The sequence below is a fragment of the Cavia porcellus genome, unplaced genomic scaffold (genome assembly GCF_034190915.1).
Source record: "Cavia porcellus strain 051 isolate PalLab524CR breed Dunkin Hartley unplaced genomic scaffold, mCavPor4.1 scaffold_17, whole genome shotgun sequence".
Taxonomy (NCBI): Eukaryota; Metazoa; Chordata; class Mammalia; order Rodentia; family Caviidae; genus Cavia; species Cavia porcellus.
In genome coordinates, this window is record NW_026947500.1 from 67,437,757 (window position 1) to 67,451,663 (window position 13,907).

General features: G+C 37.1%; 1 protein-coding gene across 5 annotated transcripts; it reads right to left on the reverse strand.

Annotated features, from left to right (window-relative positions):
* Nucleotides 1-2,465: 2,465 nt before the first annotated feature.
* On the reverse strand, nt 2,466-13,020 carry LOC100720284 (zinc finger protein 699-like). Of its 5 annotated transcripts, none has more exons than XM_063228596.1 (6): nt 12,965-13,020; nt 12,568-12,654; nt 9,764-9,816; nt 7,651-7,777; nt 4,979-5,162; nt 2,466-4,626 (listed from the first exon to the last, which is right to left on the reverse strand). In XM_063228596.1, the coding sequence occupies exons 2-6, from the start codon at nt 12,641-12,643 to the stop codon at nt 3,183-3,185; spliced, it is 1,884 nt and encodes a 627-aa protein (XP_063084666.1). In that variant the 5' UTR covers nt 12,644-12,654; nt 12,965-13,020; the 3' UTR covers nt 2,466-3,182. The 5 variants fall into 5 exon arrangements, with proteins under 5 accessions (XP_063084666.1, XP_063084665.1, XP_023419437.1 ...); XM_063228595.1 differs by having other exon boundaries at nt 9,764-9,838; nt 12,965-13,014; XM_023563669.2 differs by lacking the exon at nt 12,965-13,020 and adding an exon at nt 8,636-8,679.
* Between the last annotated feature and the right edge of the window lie 887 nt (nt 13,021-13,907).

Here is a 13,907-nt window from a genome sequence, read left to right on the forward strand (position 1 = left end):
GTATGCTTTACTTTTGTAACTTGAACAACTATTCCTAAGAGGACAACATGTAGTTTATCAACTATTGCTTTCTCATTGTTTATTTTTTTAAAATTACATGAACATCTCAATACATGCAGAAAAAGCTTCTGGTAAACTCAAACACTACATGGTTTAAAAAAACGTGCAGGACTACCTCAATCTGATAAAAGCCATTTATTACAAGCCAGTAGCAAACAGCATACTAAATGAAAAAAAAAAAAAAAAACCTGAAAGCTTTCAATCTAAAATCAGTCCAGTATCACTACTCCTATTCAATATAGTTTTGGAAATAAGTCAGAGAAGTTAGACAAAAGAGAAATAAAAAGTATAAGAATAGGAAAGAAAAGAAGAAAAACTATCATTATTTGCATATGGCATGATATTCTATACAAAAGATCCCAAAAACTCCACAGACAGACTTTTAGATTTAACAAGCAAATACAGAAGTATGGCTGGGTACATCAACACTCAAAAGTTAATAGCATTCCTGTACACAAACAACTAACTCACAGAGAGAGAAATAACACCCTTCACAATAATATCAAAAAAATGAAATACTTAGGAATCAATCTAACAAAGGAAGTAAAAAAAGATTTATACATTGAAAATTATAGTACTCTGAAAAAGACATCAAAGAGAAATTCCAAAAATAGAACGATATTCCTTGCTCATGGGTAGGAAGAACCAACATTGTAAAAATGGTCATACACTCACAACTATTATACAGATTTAATGCAGTCCCAATCAAAACACCAGTAATGTACCTCATACATTTGGAGAAAACATTCCTAAAATTCATGTGGAACCAGAAGAGACCTAGAATAGCAAAGGCAATTCTGGGCAACAAAGGCAAGGCAGGAGGCATCACAATGAAATCACCAAGAGTAAAAAAAACCCTACAATTGGGAAAAGATTTTTGCCAACTATCCCTCAAAGGATATCTAGAATGTATAAAGAACTGAAAAACTCAGGCCACCCAAATTCAAAGACTCAATATAAAAATGGACATCTGACATGAACACACAATTCTCAGATGAAGAATACAAATGGCAAACAAATATTTAAAATGGTGTTCATTATTATTGGTCATTCAAGAAATACACATTCAAACAACACCGAGATATCATCTCACTCTAGAAATAACAGCTATCATCAAGAAATCAATCAATAACATACTGGCAGGAGTGGGGGAAAAGGAACCCTTCTTCACTGTTGGTGCGAGTGTAGACTGGTACAACCACCATGGAAATCATTGTGGAGATTCTGCCACAAACTAGGACTAATCCAAAAACTAGGATGAGAGGTCCCATTTATCCCAGCTATTCCCCTTCTGGGTATCTTCCCAGAAGTAAAAGCACCATAACATAATGAGATATGTGCACCCATGTTTAGAGCAGCATAATTTGTACTGCCTAAATCTTTAAACAAGATGCCCATCATTGAGCAGTGCATAAAAGGTGTGGTCTTTTTATACTCAGTTATAAAGGATAAACTGGAAGCTTGCATAGTTAAACACTGCAACTCAAAACCATATTAAGTGAAATAAATAAAATCCACATGTGCAAATATCATATTGTCTCCCTAGTGTAAGAAACTGAAAAAGTAAATACAATGCAGAAGTTAAAATAGACATAGTGAAAGGGAAAAAAATTGCTCAAAGGGAAAGAACTGAGTTGTGAAAAAGAAGAAAAGGAAATGAAAAGCAAAAAACTTAAACACAAGATAGCAAAGATAATTATACCACTAACTCAGTTCATGGAAATGAAATGAACACTCATAATGTCTGATCACTGTTGCATGCCTTTATGTGCTAATCTATAAAACTATTTTGAAAACAACAATATGCAATATAACAACCATTGTTAAATTCCTATCATGTTGTTTTGAAATCCTGTATTACTATTGGTTTTTTGTTATTGTTGTTGTCTGTTTTCTTTTCTTCTTTAAAATACTTTTTAAAAAAAAAACTTTTATGATAATTTCAGTAGAAATTAATGAATACAAACACCAGGAAAGAGCATGGTCTCACATGGTATATTCATATTTTGTTCTCTGTCCTTGCACATGGTTGGAATTTGGATCCAATGTTTTGACTGTAAAAACTTCTAATTCCCAGAACATATAAATTCTTATAGTAAAAAGGGGAAAGGAACAATACCAACTAGGCAATCTTTGCCATCTGATATAATAGACCTGCTCCCAAAACAAAGGAGTCTCCACACCTTAAAGACCACATACCTACAGAGCAAAAACACCAAAATGAAAGAAGGAAAAGAATAAAAGACCACTCTCCTATGTACATTTGGAAACATAAACTTCTAACTCCACATGTATCCAAAAGGCTTTTATGGAAATTAAATGTACACCTGGAATATATAACTTTTCAACCATAAAGGATAAATTTGAGTCATTTACTGGAAAATGAATATACCTTACGACGATAATGCTAAGTGAAATAAATTTTATTAAAAAGATTAAATATCATATGGATTCTTACATAAAAATCTAAGTATAAATAATTTAAAGCACAAAATAAAGATGATAGGAAACAGAAGTAGATTTTATGGAGATAGGAAGGGGGTCTAGAGGTGAGGGAGACTGGAGGAGGAGGGAAAGAAGAAGTAAAAAGGATAAAGATGAGGTATATACATGTAGTAATTCCTCACAATGACTGTTTCTTATGTATTGTGTTATTTTATATACCAATAAGAAACTTAAAAACTGTACCTCATGGGCAGATTGTGGTTGTGCAGGCCTATAATCCCAGAATTTGGGAGGCTGAGGCAGAAGGATCAGGGCCAGCCTAAGTTACAAAGTAAGACCCTGTCTCAAAAAAAAAAAGTATCTCAAACAAAGCATGTGGCTAGAGCTAGTAAAGTAAATGTATCACCTTCCTATTAGAAAATACTGGAACGCAGTGAGTATTCAGTTTATTGTCAAAGATAAGATTCAGATCCTTTCTACTATGAATTTTCTGGTAAACAATAAGAGAAGGGAGTGTTTACTACATGGTTTTCATATAAAAGGTTTCTCTCAGGTATGCTCTAGTCTTCAAAAGGATATGCAATATCCTACTTTCTCACAAGAATATGGTCTCTTCATATATATGATTTAACAAGCTGCCTACAATGAGTCTTGCAGCATTCCTATATTCCTGATCTTCATGGTTTTCCTCTGGTGTGGATTTTCACATGTCTTCGAAGATAGGCTGCACACATAAAAGCTTTCCCACATTCCTTACATTCATATGGTTTCTCTCCCATGTGACTTCTCATGTGTCTTTGAAAAGAAGAAGGACAACTGAAGGCTTTTCCACATTCCACACATTCAAAGGGTTTTTCTCCAGTGTGCATTCTTGCATGGATGGTTAGGTATGAAGAATGACGAAATGCCTTTCCACATTCCTTGCATTCATACGGTTTTTCCCCAGTGTGCATTCTCATGTGGAAGCTGAAGGCTGAGAAATACATAAATGATTTCTCACACTTCTTACACTCATAAGGTTTCTCTCCAGTGTGAGTTCTCCTGTGAACTGTAAGCTGGGAAGAGCTAATAAATGCTTTCCCACATTCCTTACACTGATAAGGCTTCTCTCCACTGTGAGTTCTTAAGTGTTCGGTGAGGGATGAGGAACGACTGAAGACCTTCCCACACTCCTTACACTCGTATTGTATTTCTCGGGCATGATCTCTCACATGTGCTTTAAATGACGAGGGACAACTGAAGGCTTTCCCACATTCCTTACACTCATACGGTTTCTCTCTGCTCTGATTTTTCACATGTGTATATAGGGAAGTAGGAAGATAGAAGGCTTTCCCACATCCCAGACATTCATAGGGCTTTTCTCCAGTGTGTTTTCTCATATGGATACTCAAGGAGGAGGGGCAATTGTAGGTTTTCCCACATTCCTTACATTTGTAAGGTTTCTCTCCAGTATGTGCTCTCATATGTCGACTAAGTTTTGATGATTCGCTAAAAGCCTTTCCACACTCTTTACATTCATAAGGCTTCTCTCCTGTGTGAATTCTGATATGTGTTATAAGGTGAGAGGAAGAACTAAAGGCCTTCCCACATTCCTTGCATTCATATGGCTTATCCCCACTGTGAATTCTTTTGTGCTGGGAGAGTGATGAAGGACAACTAAAGGCCTTCCCACATTCATCACATTCACAAGGCTTATCTCCACTGTGAATTCTTTTATGTTCTGTGAGGTATGAAGAAGTACTGAAACTTTTACCACATTCATTACATTCGTAGTTTACTTTTCCACTGTGAATCTTCATATGTGCCCTAAAGAATGAGGAACAACTGAAGACCTTGGTACACTCCTTACATTCATAAGGCTTTTCATCAGTGGGAGTCTTCATGTGCTTCTTAAAATAAGCAAGAAAATGGAAAGCTTTCCCACATTCCTGACACTGGTATGGTTTGCTTCCAGTATGAGATCTGATGTGACTCTTAAGGGATGAATGACACGGGAAAGCCTTTCTACACTCATGACATTCATAAGATTTTACTTCAATGGTTCTGTTGAGCACAGGAAGATTTGGAATTTGCTCACTTTGATTTTCGTCTTTACATTCATAGATGTTCTCCATGATGTCACTTTTAAAAATAAAAGGCACATATTAGTAATAATTTTTTACCATTTTCAGTGAGTGTGTATATTTTCTTCTTTGTCAATTTACCAGCTGAGTGAATTCACAGATGACTACCACAGCCAATAGTCTCACCAAATTTTTGACTTACAGCAAATTTTTTAATGGTTGTTTACAACTGAAATATGTGTAAAAAAGTTACTATCTCAGTCTCATTTGTAGGAAAGACGTTTACAGAAAAAATCCTTTGTGAAATCACAAGTTTTAACAAGGGCTTTCATAAATACATTTCGTAAAATCTCAAGACACTTCAAATTCTCTTTGTTGGAGGTATTTTCCCATCTCTGAAGGGTACTTACCTCAGATGTTTCTCATAGCTTTTGTTCCTCTCATTAGTACCATAGTGTTCCCAGTTTTCATGTAAAATGGAAGACCAGGAACCATTTCTGTTGAATCTTATGACTTTTTGTTTATTAGATACTTTTTCAAAATTATTATCAGGCAGAACAACTGAATCATTACTTTTAAGTAGAAACTCAAAACCTGAAACAGAAAAGCAAAACCACCAGTGAAGAAAGGACTTTTGGCAATATGGCTGTTTCAGGACTTTGTTATTAACAAGTACAGTGATAACATGGTTTGTAATTCACTACAAAATTGTTCTATGAAATGTGACAGAAACATATATGGAACAGTACTAGAACAAAACAAAAAGGGATAGAATAAAATGTACATACCAAATACTAACTTTAAAAAAAGCAAATAAAGTCTTTGCAAAGAATAATAACAGTGAGAGTAAGGTAAGAGCGGGAGGACATACAAAAGGTCAAAATAGTTAGTTCAGCATAACAACACACACCTATTATCCTAGTACTCAGACAGGCTAACAAGTTCTCAAGTTCAAGTCCTACCTGGAAGATCACAAGTTCAAGTCCCACCTGGGCAAACTGGTAGACCCCATTTCAAAATTTGAAAAATAAAAAAGGGCAGGCAATGTTACTTAGTATCAAAATGCCCATGGCTGCAATAAATAAATAAACTGAGTTATCTGTGGACAAGTAGCCTCATCAGGCAAAACAGAAAAGATGCTCCCCAAATAGATCATCAGAGAATTGCAGATTAAAACTGTGATACTCTACACTCACCTACCACACAATGGCAAAGTCAAATGCTGACAAAAATGTGGAGTAACAGAAGCTCTCACATACTGCTGGCAGGAATATAAAATGACACAGCCATGTGGGACACACTATGATAGTTTCTTACAAAATTAAGCATAGTCTTACCATAGGTTCCAACAATTGTGCTTAGTATTTACCCAAAGGAGAAAACTTATGTCTACATCAAAACCTACACATAAACACTTAAAATAACTTCATTACTTCAGTGCCAAAACATGGAAGTAAATAAGATCTCTCCCAGTAGGTAAGTGGATAAACTTTAGCACATTCAGATAACAGAGTACCATTTAGCACTAAAAGAAAATGAGCTAGCAAGACATGAAAAGACAGAAGAAACTCAAATGTATACAGGTAAGTGAAAAAAGCCAATCTGAAATAGTTATGTATGACCTGAATCCAACTATATGACATTCTGCAAAAGGCAAAATGACAGATAGTACAAACATCAGTGACTGACAGTTAAGGGAGAGAAAGGGATAAATAGGTAGTGTGCGTAGGACTTTTCAGGGCAGTGTAACTACTCTATATGACATCATAATAGTGGTTATGTGTCACTGTGCATTTTTCCAAAGCCATAGAGTGTAAAACACAAATGAACCTTAATAGAAACTACAGATTCTGCTGTAGCAGTAATAATGTGTCAGTAGGGGTTCATCCACTGTAATACACACACCACCTGGTGGGGGATGTTCATAGTGCAGGAAGAGCTGGCAGGGGGTGGGGAAGAGGAAGTTAACATATAAAATCTATGTTTTGCTTAACTTAAAATATGAACATAAACTTGCTCTCAAAAACAAAGCCTATTAAATGTATTCCCCAGAATCTCAGAATGTACCTTATCTGGATATAAAACCTTGAAGATAGGGGCTGGGGATTTAGCTCAGCAGCATAAGCACCTGCCTTGCAAGCAGGCAGTCATGAGTTCGATCCCCGGTACCGATAAAAAAGAAAAAGCCAAAAAACAAAAAAAAAAACCTGGAAGATATTAACAATTTAAAATGTTATTCTGAATTAAAGTAGGCCCTAAATCCAATAACTAGTGTCACTGTAAGAACAGAGATTTAAAACAACCTCACAGGGAAGATGATTGAGGCAGACACTTGAGTGACAGACCTCTAAAGAACTCAGCTTCTCACCAGAAGCTGAGAAGAAACAGTAAGGGATATTTTCCCTAGGGCCTTAAGTGAGGGAAAGAGAGAGAGAGAGAGAGAGAGAGAGAGAGAGAGAGAGAGAGTCTCCCAGCTGACACCATTATATGGAACTTTCAGCATTCAGAAACATGACAGAATAAATTTCAGGTGTGTTAGTCACCAGTGTGTGGTACTTTGAGAAGGCCTAAGAAACTAATAGAGTCGGCTTCTACAGGCCAATTCCCAAATCACTCAAACATCAGTGCAAATCCTAGATTACTCTCTAATGCCCTCTTATTAAGAGGTCCCACAACTCCCCATAGAGAATACTCTTCCATGCTGTACTGATAAATAAATCCCACTTGCTTATCTATAGGTGTGTTTCTGATGGTCTGTTGGAAAAGAGCATTCACAACATTAAAATCTTCATAAGTTTTCAAACTATCTTTCTGTTCTCCAAAGTGAACTCTCAATGCCTACACTTTTAACACTCAACACGCTTCAAGGCTTTCAATCACAGAAAAATGAGCAGAAGAACCAGTACACTAGTGTACATTTACATGGTAAAACTTCCAGACAGGAACACCTTGGAGTTGATAAGCATGTCTGTTTTACTTATCAATGCACTTCCATTCTTCAGCTCAAATCCCAGACAAGGTGAAGTGGAAAAATAGAAACTGTTTTCTAAACTACATGAATGAATGTTGCTGCCATTTTTACCTATGGAAGCCAGGTTCCGGAAGGTTTCCAGCATCACATCTCTGTAGAGTTTTCTTTGAGCAAGATCCAACAGAGCCCACTCCTCTGGGCTAAAGTCCACAGCCAAATCGTCAAAGGTCAATGGGTCCTAAAATATCCACAAATTTTATCTTTAGAAAAGTGTAAGTGTTCTAGCTTATTACAGGATATTAGGACTAAGAATCAAGTCAGAGGAAATTCAAAAGATTGATTCTATGATCTCCTAGTATCTACTGTGGGTCTCAGTCAGAGGCTGTTTTCCCTTTCTACTTACACATATTTCCTAACTGATCAAAATCTATTGCTAGACTCAGCACTTCTAAAATACCCAATTTCCTTCTCTGCAGTGTGACAGCGGTAAGATTGCATACAGTCACTCTTACAGTCACTGAATACATCACAAATACAAACTTCTTCCACTCTTATGGGATTACTGAATACACACTTCTCATACCAGATGTGTGGCAGATTTTTCCCATGTATAGCTGGGAGTCCCATAACTCAATAAAATCCTCACAGTACCTATCTAGAGATAGCATTATCACAAATGCTGGGGGCTCAGTCCCAAAACACTATCCCCAAATTCAGAAGGCAAGTCTTAGGTTTAACCCATATTTCCAACAAATTGCCTATCAGTCAGAGATGCTGATACCTAACTCCTTGAAAACTATCAATCTGCCATAATGGCTCAAAGAACAGAAAAGAATGATTCCTTATTTTTACCAATTACAATGAATTTTACACACAGACAAATGAAAAGAGGGACAGGACATGATAGAAATAGAAAGAGGCACAGAACTTCCACATCCTGCTGGAATACCATGCTCCTAAAACATTCATCTGTTTTGAAGCTCCTGAGTGCCAGTTAATCTTAAGACTGTCAATTTAAACAGACTAAGAGACTCCAGGAATGGTGACTGGAGTGTGAAGGCACTAGCCATCTTCATAGTATGCTAAAGAGACTTACCACTCCAGGTATTCCCAGGGTTTTAGGAACTCTAATCCAGAACACTGCAATATCAAATACAGTTAACAACTTGGTTCATGAACGTTTTTGTTCATAAACAATTCTGTTTGCAAACAGAAGCATTTGCCACAGTTTTGCTTCTGTATGAACTCTGCATTAGGTGACAAACAGAACCACAGTCATCTTCCCTGCATGAATACAAACACAGCCATCTTTCCCAGAATCTTGGGATTAAGTTCATGAACTGAGGTAAGACACTGTATCCCGCACAATACCATAGACGGTGTCTAATTCCAATCCTATAACGGTCCACAGTGGTCCACAGTATATGAGAGAAACACTCTAAAAATGAAATAAGTTTCAAACTAACATCATCAGTTGCTTGTTTCATAAATAACTGCACCTGCTACTTATTCCCACCATAGCAAACAGCACATTATGAATGACAGGGTTAAATCACAAAAAGTCCTTACTGAACAAAAACAAACTTAGGGAATGGGAGATTTTCTTTTTTTTTTTCTCCATCACCACCTGAGAGATCCATGAGCCTGCACAAGCATATCTTTCAAGGTAGGCCCACAATTAGACATGCTTCATTGCATACCAGGGCAGGGCTCAGTAAACTGAGGCACATAGGCTAAATGCAATCTGGCACCCACTGCATAAACAACATTTTACTGAATACAATATAACATTCCTTTGTACACTCTATATGGCTATTTTTTTAGTAATACATATTTGCAATATATGAAATGTAAATTCATCTTAAAGAGTAGATCATACATGTACAAGAATCTAATAACTACAATGAATATAAATATTCTATGTTCTAATCATAAGTTTAAATAATAAAACAAGAATGAAAACAGGAAAAAGATATTTAGAGGCAGAGGGAGGGAGTTGCGTGGGACGGGAAAGAGGATCAAAAAAAAAGAAACAAGCCATATTATGTCTATGACTGCTTTTGTACTAAAATGCTAGTTTCCTTGGAACAGAAAATCTATGGCATCCAAAGCCTAAAATACTTACGTGATCTAATACAGAAGCAGACTACTAAGATGTGCTCTAAATAGCTAACAGATACCTACTGGAGAAGCATTCTCTGTAGAATTATTACCTTTCACTCACCTGTATCGTATTTTTCTGTAACTCAGTAGCTCTTCTTTCTTCCCCCATGTCACCTTCATAAAGAAAACCAGGATCCTGGTAAGTTAAAAGTAAGGCAGATGCTGGAATGTGAAATTCCTGTACTCATGCACTTATGAGCCTGGATGTTGTAGACTATCAACTAGGACTGATAACTCCCCTACATACACATACACAAAGTAATATGCCCCAGCACGCACTTATTAATCTTATTCAAAGGTAGAAAAACCCTATCGAAAGTTAGAAGATAATACTGTGGTCCTTCCTGTTACATTTTGTAAACAAGTTAACTAAAGTCTAAAATATCTTATCAATTTTCCTATGATAACAAAAGGCATAAAAATTATCAAGCAGTGTATTCAAGCACAGCAATCAATGCTCCCTGTATCCAATACATGAGAGCACTGATTTAAATACCAGAGTTCCGAGGGTTCAATTTCAGAGTTTACTTCTGTACTCATGGGCAGGGTAACAGGCATTACTCTCAGCCCCCAAGTAATGCATCCATCCCTGGAAACAGCAAGATTTCCCCAAATGTAGTTTCTGAGCATCAACCCACTGAATTCCATATGTATGATGCAGAGAAATTTGCCTTTCTGTGACTCACATGCTTAATTTCCTTCTACAATGTAAGACTCCAATGAGACCTGATTCGGCCAAACTATTTGCCAGCAGAGGCACTATTCTTAGCAGGGAACTCAGCTCAGCACCAAAGCTGTCATGGCCAATGCAGAATGTTGTAAAGAAGACAAGACAGAACATGGTATTTTTCACACCCCTGGACAACTGGAGGCTTAAAGGACTCTGTCCATTGAAGTGCAAGAGTGCCAGAGAACTTTGACCACAGGTGTTTATTAAAATCATCCCGCCTAATGCTCTTTGCCTTCTTTCAATCCCTATAAATGGGGCCCTCTTCTCTTTGCTCCCTATAGATGACCTTTTCATCCTCCATCTGTCTATAACCAGGCACAGTAAATCCCATTCAATGTTGCTTTTACACAATCCTGGTGTTCTCAGTTGGTCTCTGCCTCTGTGTTCATTACATACAGCACACTAGCAGAACACTTGACCTGTGCCAACAGCAATCCGCTGGGGGATTTGCAGAGCAACTGAGTAAAGCATTCCATTCAAAAGTGGTCTCTTTGAGTTCCTTCTAGGACATAAGAGCTGGGTGGAGATGTTTTCTTGAAGGTCCTACTTTCCCGACCTTTCATTTCAACTACATTAATATAACTTTTATCCTGACCCTAAATGTGAAATCATGAGGAATAAACCACTGAATAAAAGACAGATCCTGAAGCATATAGATTTTATCTTTTAGGGTAAGAAAATAAATAAAATATATCAGATGCTAATACATGCTCCATTAGAATGCCATGAGGTACAAAAATAAGGAGTTAAACACATTTATTGTTAGTGAACTAAGACTGGTTTGTGGCAGGTGGAAGCAGAAAACTAAAATAACTAGAAATTCATTGCCAGTTTAGTACACACACTTTTATCTTTATAAGCATCATCTCCTTCCAACAGGGAAAAACAATCAGTATTTATGAGCTAGTTAACGACTGATTTATGAGGCTGGAAAAAGGACTGCATAAAAATTTTTTAAAAACACAAAATTAGTAACATTTTTTTAAAAAATAAAGGAAACAGAGAATCTAAATATGTATCCTTTAACAGCTAATTCAGTTGACAAACTTAGCAGGTTTAAAAGCAAGAGAGTATAGACAAATAAATAGTTGTGGATGAGAATGAATCATACAGATACTGCAGGGATAATATAATATATGAAAATACATATATACACACACACACACACACACAGAGTTAATGAATTTCAAGACATTAAAATATTGTAATGATGACCTAAGAGGCAGAAAATAATTACATCCAGTCATTAAAAAGAAACAAAACAAAAAACCTAAGTGAAAAATGTGCCCAGAATGAAATGAGAAGTTAAAAATTTTTAGAGACAGGTTCATCAAATATTAATTATTTCGTAACTCCAATGAGTAAAAAAACCTGTCTTCCTGGGTATTTCCAAGACCTGAAAGAGTGCTTTTTAAAAAAACTTTTTAAAAAGGCAAGAAAAAAAATGCAAGATTTTATGCACTTAAAATGCAATATAAAATATTAGTACAGTTGAGAAATGAACAATAAATTACAAACCAAGTTTCTATGTAAGAATAAAGGATGCTTAAAAATACAGTTAGTAGTATGATCAGTCATTAATACAATAATTAATAGAAATCAATTGTTGATTCACACTACCTGAAGAAGATCATGTCTCATCTCCTTAGACATAAAACAGTGACTCATCTATTTCAATATCCATGAATGACAATTTATCTTATTAGAAAATGTTTTACTAGGGAAAAAACCTACAGCAACATTTAATAGTGAAATGCCATATTTGTCTTCTCTGAAAACAGAATAAAGCTAGAATGCGAATTATATGCTAGTCTCCATTCAACTGGAAGTCCTGGCAAGTGCAGTAAAGAAATAAAAAACGACCACAAAAAGGAAAATGGAAGGAATAAAAAAGGAAAACGTTGAGATTGGCTAATTCTTTCTGTGAAATTCGTACAACTTATAAGTAATCAAAATGTATTATTTTATTAAAGATAAAATGCATTTGGGAAAGGGTGAGGTGAAAAACGTAAAATAAATCAATTCGTTTTTATGTATCTGCATATAATGTGCCAAATTGATAGCAGGCAGAGAAACATTCACAGATTAAACTCTGCGCAATGCACAGGGAGAGGCGAGGCGGGGACCGAGCTCACCCAGCGTGCAGAAATCCAGGGACCTGCATAGCCACAGCGACGTGGAGATTCTCGTCCCTGGCTCCAAAGCAGACATGCTTTCTCTTTCTGCAAACAGAGCACAGGATGCCTCTGGAGACTAATTATATACGTTGGTAATTCTCGTATTCCAGGCTGCAAGGTAATCGTGTACACACGCGAGCAGCGAGCGTGCGCGCGCCAGGGGTCCTCGAGGCAGTGACCCGGTTGGAGGTGGCCAGGAGCGGGGCAGACAAGGCTCACAGGAGACGCGCGGCAGAAAGACCGAGCGTATCCCGAAGGCTAATGCCCATAAATCCTTTGACAACGGACCCTTAGGCCCAATCCTGGGTCTCTCAGTGAGCATAACTCCAGGAAGCCCACTGAGAAAATAAGTTACCTCACAGACGAGAGGAGGGACCAAGCGACATGCTGCGGCTTTGCACATGCGCAGAGCCACACTTCCGCTTCCGGTCCCTGCGCGGCTTGAGAAAAGGGCAGGCCTTTGGATGCTGGTTCCTGGCCTGGAGATGCCATAAACAATTTATCAATAGATAGTAAATACTAGTTTCCCCGGGGGTTGAGTATATAGAAAACAACCAGTTCATTTGCAGGAGCAGAGGAAAATGACAGGTAAGATCTGTGACTCCCTCAGATACAATCAAGTCGAACAGCTTACCCGTGCACCAAATTAATTTGTTACCAATTTTTTACCTAAATGTGGATCCTTTTTCCCTCTTTGAGTTGTGGAACCAGTAAAAAAAATCAAGCATCAGTTGGACCCCATAGAATACACGTAGATTTGCAAATTCTCTACCCTTCATAGACGTAGGGTGAAAGAAATGGGGAAGCAGGATAGATTAATAAAAGAGGTGTAATATTCGTATCTTTTCCGATTGTGGGTAGAGTTTTGTTTCCATTTTCACCCTTGAGTGACTCCTGTTTCAGCTCCCATTAATGGGTTTTTTTTCCTCTATTGCTCTTGTTATGGTTATAGCTACTGTCAAATGTCAACTGTCATAGCACTAACGTGTGTGTGACATTTAGCACACAGCTGAGGTTATGGTGAAAGTACAGGATGTCCAGTGGTCATTCTGGAGGACATCTTAGGTCCATTGAGTTCAGGCTATCCCACGTGAAGAACCACCTCTGGACTGACTACATCCTATCCTCAAATATAAGATTAAAGCAGGGTAGAAATTCAGTTAATTAGGCAGTACAAAATTAGGGCAGGGTATCACCTTTACAAGAGCTAAAGTAACCAGGTGAGAGATTATAATGTCTGTTTAAACTATAACGGGAAAGTCTATTCAAGGCAGGCAGGAAGGAATTGCAGATATCAC

Excerpts from the sequence above, each read along its gene's own strand:
- LOC100720284 (XM_063228595.1), bottom strand. The coding sequence starts at position 13,012 with ATGTGCAAAGCCGCAGCATGTCGCTTGGTCCCTCCTCTCGTCTGTGAG. Across the intron at positions 7,778-9,763 it reads TACAGAAAAATACGATACAG|GACCCATTGACCTTTGACGA; the intron begins GTGAGTGAAAGG and ends TGGATATTTTAG. Across the intron at positions 4,627-4,978 it reads AGCTATGAGAAACATCTGAG|TGACATCATGGAGAACATCT; the intron begins GTAAGTACCCTT and ends TATTTTTAAAAG.